Source organism: Salmo trutta, chromosome 29, assembly GCF_901001165.1.
Source record: "Salmo trutta chromosome 29, fSalTru1.1, whole genome shotgun sequence".
NCBI classification, from domain to species: domain Eukaryota; kingdom Metazoa; phylum Chordata; class Actinopteri; order Salmoniformes; family Salmonidae; genus Salmo; species Salmo trutta.
The window spans coordinates 14,636,848-14,647,058 of record NC_042985.1 but is presented as its reverse complement, the minus strand read 5'-3'; the positions used below and the strand labels follow the sequence as shown (position 1 = coordinate 14,647,058).

The window sequence follows — 10,211 nt, the reverse complement described above, 5'->3', positions numbered from 1 at the left end:
CAGTCAGTATGCCAATTGCACACTCCCTCCAAACTTGAGACATCTGTGGCATTGTATTGTGTGACAAATTTTAGACTGGCCTTTTATTGTTCCCAGCACAAGGTCCACCTGTGTAATGTATAATCAGCTTCTTGATATGCCACACTTGTCAGGTGGATGGATTATCTTGGCAAAAGAGAAATGCTCACTAGATTTTTGTGTGTATGGAACATTTCTGGGATCTTTATTTCAGCTCATGAAACATGGGACCAACACTTTACATGTTGCGTTTATATTTTTGTTCAGTACACATTGAAAAGCACATTGTGAAAGTAACATCTGAAATAATCTCCTAGCTATCACTATATAAAGTATCACGCCTGTTGAATGCAAAATGGTATGTTGTTGAAGCCAAGCAACCCAGCCCATGTTGTTAGACCTACTGGCTCACGGTCACAGCCCATCAGTAAAGGCTAATGCTGATGCTATGTTTCACAGCCCATTTCACGTGAGCATCGTGTGTGTGTGTGTGTGTGTGTGTGTGTGTGTGTGTGTGTGTGTGTGTGTGTGTGTGTGTGTGTGTGTGAGAGAGAGAGAGTCTGTGGTCATAAGACTATGAATGCATCAGTGGTTAAACCCCTGAAATAATGTGGAGCAGCTGCCGGCTTACGCTCCACAACAGTCCCCTCTCACTGGCTGCCTCTCCTGGCCAGTGACAGTCAATCACAACCAACATCTCACAGTTAGCCAATCACATCCAGCAATTCAAAGCTACTCGTTCACAGCTAGCCACTCACAATTAGCCAATCGCATCCAACCAATCGAATCCAGCCACTCCTAGCTAGCTGCTCACAGCTAGCCAATCAGATCCAGCCAACCCTCGCTAGCAGGTAGCCAATCATGGGGGGCCTGATTCAGGATTGAGATAAGCGTGCACAATTTGGACCTTCGCGTAAGGCATGCGTTGATGTGGGACAATGGGAGACTTAAGTGAAAACTCAAGATAAGCGCATGGATCTAATATCAGAATATCATCCAGAGAGAGAGGCTTTGGGGTTCATCACTGTGATGCTCAGTCAGGGCACCTAATCCCACAGTTCTGGGGTAAATCTGAACTGGCACACTATTCCCTTATTCCCTTATTATTGCACTACTATTAGCTAAAGCCCTCAGCCCTGTTATTTCAATGATTCTACTTCTGCCTTAGAGTCCTATGGCAATAATAAGACCTATGACCTCAATGATCAACTCTCATAATGTAAATCATAATAACGATGATATGTACAATATTTCCCCCATACCTTTCTATAATAGCGATCTTTGTGAGCCAGAATAGAAAGCACCAGCCTCTGGGGGCATGGTGTGTAATGGGTCAGAAACAGGACATATCTCAGTCTGCCCCAGTAGAGGTACCAGGACTGATCTGGGTCAGGGAGTAATGACGTTACTATATCGAACACATCAAACCATGCATACTCAGTACTATTTAGACCCAGTCACTGGGTTCAGACCCACTCATTTCACTGAGTCTCTAATTTGAGATGAATAAAATATAGCTAGTTATTTTATCCTGATTAACACAGTGTCAGAGCGTGGTTAGAGTGTAATTGTGTATTTACCTCGGGTGAGCAAGAGAGCCGGGCCTCCACCGCAGTATGTGGGGACATTGTGTGTTGGAGCATTGTGATGTGTGTGTGTGTGTGTGTGTGTGTGTGTGTGTGTGTGTGTGTGTGTGTGTGTGTGTGTGTGTGTGTGTGTGTGTGTGTGTGTGTGTGTGATGTGGTGTATCAGAGCATTTTAACTCCTGAAGTAATTATAGCCTGCCTCCTGCTGTAAAAAGGATGCATATCAATGTGGCCATTGGCTCTATTGACAGTGAGAAATCCATACACACACAGCCTACACATTCACGCAAACACACACACACACACACACACACACACACACACACACACACACACACACACACACACACACACACACACACACACACACACACACACACACTTCACCATAAAAGCACTAGCAGAAGATTCTAATGGTGGACAGTCCACTTAAATTGATTTTTGTTGTGATGCATGGACCTCTTACTTTATTTTACCCAAATTAAATCAAGCATACTCATTGGTTGTGGCGTGTGTGAATCCCATCCCTACTACAGTCTTTGACGGTCCACAGTGAGCCTGTGATGATTTTCCCAGTGTGAAACTGTAGATATTATGGATTTTTGTGTGTGGATCACTGTGCAAGGTTTCACCTCAATGATATCAGATGAATTCTTCTTCATGATAAGAGCATTGCTGTTTTCTTGCTTTGTGCAATCCTAATATCTCTGTGTGCAATATTATCTGATTATAAAGTATCTGTGTGCTAGTATCTCTGTGTGCTAGTATATCTGTGTGCTAGTATATCTGGGTGATAGTATATCTGTGTGCTAGTATATCTGTGTGCTAGTATATATGTGTGCTAGTATCTCTGGGTGCTAGTATCTCTGTATGCTAGTATCTCTGTATGCTAGTATATCTGTGTGCTAGTATATTTGTGTGCTAGTATCTCTGTGTGCTAGTATATCTGTGTGCTAGTATATCTCTGTGCTAGTATCTCTGTATGCTAGTATATCTGTGTGCTAGTATATCTGTGTGCTAGTATATATGTATGCTAGTATATCTGTGTGCTAGTATATCTGTGTGATAGTATATCTGTGTGCCTATATATATGTGTGCTAGTATCTCTGTGTGCTATTATATATCCGTGTGCTAGTATCTCTGTATGCTAGTATATCTGTCTGCTAGTATCTCTGTGTGCTAGTATCTCTGTGTGCTAGTATTTCTGAATGCTAGTATATATGTGTGCTAGTATCTCTGCGTGCTTGTATCTCTGTGTGCTAGTATATCTTTGTGCTGGAGTATCTGTGTGCTAGAGTACAGTGGGGGGAAAAAGTATTTGATCCCCTGCTGATTTTGTACGTTTGCCCACTTACAAAGAAATGATCAGTCTATAATTTTAATAGTAGGTTTATTTGAACAGTGAGAGACAGAATAACAACAACAAAGTCCAGAAAAACGCATGTCAAAAATTTTATAAAATGATTTGCATTTTAATGAGGGAAATAAGTATTTGACCCCTCTGCAAAACATGACTTAGTACTTGGTGGCAAAACCCTTGTTGGCAATCACAGAGGTCAGACGTTTCTTGTAGTTGGCCACCAGGTTTGCACACATCTCAGGAGGGATTTCGTCCCACTCCTCTTTGCAGATCTTCTCCAAGTCATTAAGGTTTCGAGGCTGACATTTGGCAACTCGAACCTTCAGCTCCCTCCACAGATTTTCTATGGGATTAAGGTCTGGTGACTGGCTAGGCCACTCCAGGACCTTAATGTGCTTCTTCTTGAGCTACTCCTTTGTTGCCTTGGCTGTGTGTTTTGGGTCATTGTCATGCTGGAATACCCATCCACGACCCATTTTCAATGCCCTGGCTGAGGGAAGGAGGTTCTCACCCAAGATTTGACGGTACATGGCCCTGTCCATCGTCCCTTTAATGCGGTGAAGTTGTCCTGTCCCTTTAGCAAAAAAACACCCCCAAAGCATAATGTTTCCACCTCCATGTTTGACGGTGGAGATGGTGTTCTTGGGGTCATAGGCAGCATTCATCCTCCTCCAAACACGGCGAGTTGAGTTGATGTCAAAGAGCTCAATTTTGGTCTCATCTGACCACAACACTTTCACCAGTTGTCCTCTGAGTCATTCAGATGTTCATTGGCAAACTTCAGACGAGCATGTATATGTATTCTTGAGCAGGGGGACCTTGCGGGCGCTGCAGGATTTCAGTCCTTCACAGCGTAGTGTGTTACCAATTGTTTTCTTGGTGACTATGGTCCCAGCTGCCTTGAGATAATTGATAAGATCCTCCCGTGTAGTTCTGGGCTGATTCCTCACTGTTCTCATGATCATTGCAACTCCACGAGGTGAGATCTTGCATGAAGCCCCAGGCCGAGGGATATTGACAGTTCTTTTGTGTTTCTTCCATTTGCGAATAATCGCACCAAATGTTGTCACCTTACCAAGCTGCTTGGCGATGGTCTTGTAGCCCATTCCAGCCTTGTGTAGGTCTACAATCTTGTCCCTGACATCCTTGGAGAGCTCTTTGGTCTTGGCCATGGTGGAGAGTTTGGAATCTGATTGGTTGATTGCTTCTGTGGACAGGTGTCTTTTTTACAGGTAACAAGCTGAGGTTAGGAGCACTCCCTTTAAGAGTGTGCTCCTAATCTCAGCTCGTTACCTGTATAAACGACACCTGGGAGCCAGAAATGTTTCTGATTGAGAGGGGGTCAAATACTTATTTCCCTCATTAAAAAGCAAATTAATTTATAACATGTTTGACATGCGTTTTTCTGGATATTTCTGTTGTTATTCTGTCTCTCACTGTTCAAATAAACCTACCATTAAAATTATAGAGTGATCCTTTCTTTGTCAGTGGGCAAATGTACAAAATCAGCAGGGATCAAATACTTTTCCCCCCTGCTGTATCACTGTGCTAAATTATATTTGTGCAATAGTACATCTGTTCAGTAGTTACAATGTGTTTTAGTATCTGTGCTAGAGTATCTCTGTTATAGTATCTATGTGCTACAGTATCTTTCTTCTATGCCTTTACTAACGGTTCCCATTGTTTCTCTCTTTTTGCAGAGCAATGCGTCTGGTCCTTTGGAGAGCCAGTGGATTTTACAGTGATTCCCGTCCACCACTCGGATATACAGAGTTGGAGTTTTGACACAAGCTCATCTAAGCAGGCCTGTCAGAGTTGTGTGTCTGCCTGGGGGTTGACGCTCCCTCCACCGTCCCTCCTCCCCCCTCCTCCACCAACACCACCACCACCAACACCACCGCTGGCTCCTCCACCGCTGGCTCCTCCACCGCTGGCTCCTCAGCCCAAGCAGAGCTGCTCCACTGCATCTTTAATAGACGTCTCTCAAAGCATTGCCTTCCATGGTTTCTGCCCTGCTCCAGACCCTATCATCTTACATCGTGAAGATTTGCAAAGGAATGTTTACAAAGAAATTGGCGAATCCCACAAAGAAAGAGAGTAGGGACAATAATGAGCCCAAATTGACCACCACTGATTTGCGTGACCAAGGTAACCTGACGCCGACACTCTCCACCACTCTGAAAACCACAGTGAAAAAAATCAGCAAATGCTCTTCGGCGCGTAACATCTCTCTTGAATTAGACGACGGAAAAAACGACTGCTCATCTCTCTCACCGACTTTCAGTTACCGTGTAGCGATAGCGAACGGACTCCCGAAAAACGCTCTTCTGCTGAACAATAATGAGAGTATCTTCCAGGAGATCCTCTCCATCAATAGCGAATACTCTGACTCCCTGAGCGAGGCCAAACCTGTGCATAGATTCGATGAGCAGAAATCTCACACCATGCCAGTGAGACGGAACAGGAAGAGCCTCATTAGTCTGGCGCCCTCCGATGGCAGCTCTGAGGGTGAGAGGGTGGAGCGCTCAAGTCTGCACACTCTCCGACTTGGCGCATTACGCAAGCTGAGGAAATGGAAAAAGAGTCAGGAGTGCGTGTCTTCGGACTCCGAGGTGAGCAACTGGAGGAAGACCCTGGGTATCCGGAGCAAATCCCTGGACCGGGCTGGGCGGCAGCAGAAGTCGACCTCTGCCTTAGAAGCCGGCTCCAGCTCTACAGGCTGCATCAACCAAACCCAGGATGTGATGGAGATGATCTTTAAGGAGCTGCAGGGCATCAGCCAGATCGAGACAGAGCTTTCAGAGCTCAGGGGACACGTCAATGCCCTGAAGAACTCCATCGATGAGATCTCCTCCAGCGTGGAGGTGGTGCAGACCGAGATCGAACAACTGCGTACTGGCTTCGTCCAGTCCCGGAGAGAGACGCGAGACATCCACGACTATATCAAGCAGGTCAGCCACCAGGCCAACAAGGCCAGCCTGAGGTTCATAAACGTCCCTGAGGAGAAGCTAGAGAAAACTGAGAGTCTCATCTATCACATTCTAAAGGACAAAATGGGATTTGTGGAAGCACATAAAACACTTAAAATAGAGCTAGCCCATCGGTTAGGGCAACAAAGAGAATGTTCCAATGCAAAACCTAGGCCTATTATTGTAATATTCTCAACCCCCTCAGATAGAGATTTAGTTTTGAAAAAATGCTACAAACTGAAGGGGACTGGTATATCTGTATCCACTGATAGCTTAACGACTCATGACGTGAAGGAAAAGAAAGATAAAGGAGCAATGTCCTCTTCTCAAACCTACGAGAGCATGGACATTAAGGTCTCAGCCAAGGACAAAGCTGAGAGTGATGACTGGGACTCTATGGACAGTGACAAGGAGCTAGATGAACTAAACAGGAACAAATATGCAATGGTGGTGTCTAAGCCTGTTCACAAACATAAAGCAGATAAAAAGAGGCACGGTCACCATGAGCACGGTAGCCGGTCTGCGGATGAGGCAGGCTACTCTGCCTCAGTTCACTACGCTGATGACTCCTATGATGAGTCTGACAAATCCTCCAAGCCCTACTATGGTGACCTCACCCCCGGCTGGCTCTCTCAGAGCGACTACTCCACCCCCAAGCTCAGCCGCTCCGAGTCTGACTGCTCCAAGCTCTGCCAGTCCTACTCTGAAGACTTCTCAGAGAGCCAGTACTTCAGCCGGCCCAATGGCAGCTCTCTACTATCCTCCTCAGACCAGGAGCTGTGGCAGAGGAAGCAGGAGGACATGGCGTCATCGTGGTACGCCAGCCAGACCCTCAGCCAGGAGAACCCTCCGTACGCCGAGCCCAACGAGGCCGAGACCACCGAGACCATCGACAGTGGGGTGAGCAATGGGCTGGTCTGCATGTCTGGGGATAGGAGCCATTACAGCGGCTCACAGCTGTCTCTGCAAGGAGACCTTTCCCCATGGAAGGACTGGCCTCACCTGGAGCAAGGAGCAGACTCCGGGCTGGACGCTTCCACAGAGCAGAACCTGGTGTCTGAGGTCAGCAGCCCCTTTGACCCAGCTGCCATCCCTGGCTTCCCTGAGAACATCACCAAGTGTCAGGAGGTGGACCTGGCATTTGAAGGGGAGGAAACTTTCATGTTGGATATGGTGGAAAGCACCCTGTTGGACTCCGCCCCGCTGGAAATCACCCGACTGGAGAGTGCCCGGCTGGGTAGTGCTCCCCCCACTACTCTTTATACAGCCTCTATCATAGCGAAAGAACCTGTTGTAACACCACCTGTCCATAAGACTAAAGCTAAAGAGACTGCTAAAACGCTTCCTAAAGAAACTTCTAAAGCAACTCCTAAAGCTAAAACACCTCCTAAAGAGGTTGCTAAAACTGTTCCTAAAGAGGTTGCTAAGACTATTCCTAAAGAGGTTGCTAAAACTATTCCTAAAGAGGTTGCTAAAACTATTCCTACAGAGGTTGCTAAAATTATTCCTAAAGAGGTTGCTAACATTATTCCTAAAGAGGTTGCCAAAACACCTAAAGAGGTTGCTAAAACTATTCCTAAAGAGGTTGCTAAACCTATTCCTAAAGAGGTTGCTAAAACTATTCCTAAAGAGGTTTCTAACACTATTTCTAAAGTGACTTCTAAACCGGCAAAAGAGGTTGCTAAATCAATTGCTGAAGAGGCTGCTAAAACTATTAAACTAAGAGAAACAGCCAAATTGATTCCTAAAGAGAATGTTAAAACACCTCCTAAAGAAATTGTTAAAGCTATTCATACAGAGGCTCCTAAAACACCTCTGAAAGACACTCCGAAAACAAGCCCAAAAGAAACTCCCAAAACAAGTCCGAAAGACACTCCCAAAACAAGTCCAAAAGAGGCTGTGAAAATACTTCCCGAAGACCCTCCTAAAACAAGTCCAAAAGAGGCTGTGAAAACACCTCCCAAAGACACTTCTAAAACTAGTCTAAAAGAGACACCTAAAATGGTTCCTAAAGGGGCATCTAACACGCTTCCTAAAATGGCAGCTAAAGAAGCCCCTGAACTATCCACCCAAATATTCCCTGAGCTTGATGTCAAACACAGCTTCCAACCGAGCCAGACCAAGTCATCCACCATGTACCGTAGCCAGAGCGAGATCCGGTCTGAGAAAGTTGTAGAGGAGGTGCCCAAGTCCTGGAGCAGCCGCCTCAGCATCGACCTCACTGACAAAGCTCCATCCTTCAGCTTTGGGTTCGGCTCCACCCTGAAGAAGGCAAAATCAGCCCTGGAGGTGGTGTGGAAGTCAGGCCCTCCACCTAGTGCCGCTCCCCAGGAGCCACCCCCAGACTCAGGCTCCTTCATGGGCCGCTTCCGCACACTGTCCACCTCCACGGCCAACGACTCCAGCACCACCATTGACTCAGACGTCTACACAGATTCCTTCATCTACAAGGCTGAAGATGAAGATGAGGCTGCTGCTGGTGACCAGCTGGAGGACAACGAGACTGCCTATGTCGGGGTGATGGAGCAGGTCCTGGCCAACCTGGAGAACCGGTCCAACGCCAATGACACAGAAGAGACAGAGGAGTTTGAGGAGCCCATACTGGATTATGATCCTGATGCCTCTCAGGATTATGTCTCTGAAGACTATGAGGCTACCACCCAGGATTACGAGGACTCTGAGGAAGTTGAGGCCACCCAGGAGGCTGCAGTCGTTCTGGAGTATGACTGTAGTCTGGACGAGCAGTACGATGAGGAGTACAGTGAGGATCACGTTGATGATGCCATGACGGGGGACACGGCAGAGGACACAGCAGAGTATGAAGCCATGGTGGAGTATGTCGAGGTGGAGGAGCCTGACGAGGAGGAAGAAGAGGAAGAGGAGGAGGAAGAGGAGTTAATGGAGGACATGGAAGAGGGGGATGAAATGGAGGAGGCCTCCGAAGCGTCTGCGTCGGAGAGGACGGAAAACCTAGAGGATGAGAACAAAAACATTCCGGAGAAGGAGGAGATGCCTGCAGAGGCTCCGCCCAAAAAGCGCATCCGTCCTACGTTTAAGGAGGCTGCACTGAGGGCCTACAGGAAGCAGATGGACGAGCTGCAGCAGCAGATCCTGGCTGGAGGTAGCTACACCTTCTCTTTACTACATTTTACTTCACTTTACTACACTTTATTTCAGTTTACTACACTTTACTACACAATACAACCTGATTTGGTTTGCACTGTATAACCAACTGCTATGGTAGTTGTCATGCCAAGTTTGACCATTGGATCTGGCAAGACAGCACAAACAGATCTGGGACCAGGCTGCTACACTTTATGTTCTCTCTTTACTCATCTTTGGCATTGTACCAGTGTAGTGCAGAAAGGGTTACACTATATTACTCAGAGTTTTGCTCAGTTCAGGTCATAAGGTTGAAATTATGGTATGTATGTAATAACAAAGTCATTACATTATCCACTGTGGATATCAGTCATACAGTTAACAGTACAGTAGCATGTAAAGTATGCACTATAAAATAGATATGTTTGTGTACTATCTGACTTTTATCCATGAGATTTGAACACAGACATTTATCTAAGTTGAGATGTGGAATGATTCGTGTCAGTTGGTAGAGAATCCTTGAGGATCAGACTGGGGCCTGTAGTGGAATATGTATGCTCTGAGCTCCTGGAAACCCCAGCGTCTGTTCCACTGGTGTTGGGATTTCAGGGACTTTTAGGTTGACTTTGACTGTTCGATTTGCTCCTGGCATCTTCTGGAATTGGTCATTGATTTTGTGCTTGATGCTAATATGAAGGGAAGACTGTTTTCTTTGAAGGTGGGCAAGGTTAGTGTCAGGGTTAGATGTATGTATAACATAATCCTCGTGGTGCAGCACTTTATAGCTGACTTAAACTGATGGATTTTTATTTTAGAATGCAAGGGTCTTTTTTCAGTTGGAGAGTTGTCTGATTTTTGTGAGTATGTCTCTTCCTTATGAACATTTTATGGATTTAAAACGATACAACACCCATGTTCCAGGGAACAATGCAATCAGATTAGCTCAGACTCGAACAACATGGCTTCCATCCATTACCTTCGACCATCAGGGATATTCAGACAATGAAAGCAAAAGAACGCATTGTTTCTGACAGCTTAGAAATATGAACTTAAAACTAAACCTCAAATTCAAGTGGTGGGGGTTTACAATGCCTGGAGCCACATTACCCTTTCCATTTAGTGAACTAAGTCTATTTCCACATTACCCTTTCCATTTAGTGAACTAGGTCTATTCAC

General features: G+C 45.8%; 1 protein-coding gene across 5 annotated transcripts in view; it reads left to right on the top strand.

The window, feature by feature from the left end:
- The first annotated feature begins 4,672 nt into the window (after positions 1-4,672).
- Positions 4,673-10,211, top strand: part of LOC115166986 (protein unc-13 homolog C-like) — a 223,886-nt gene continuing 218,347 nt past the window's right edge. For all 5 annotated transcript variants that reach the window (XR_003870418.1, XM_029720976.1, XM_029720977.1 and 2 more), the window contains exon 1: positions 4,673-9,054. Coding sequence is in view for 4 of the 5 variants with exons in the window: in XM_029720976.1 (XP_029576836.1) it covers positions 4,965-9,054 (4,090 nt within the window). In the remaining variant the exon portion in view is untranslated. The remainder of the gene's footprint in view (positions 9,055-10,211) is intronic.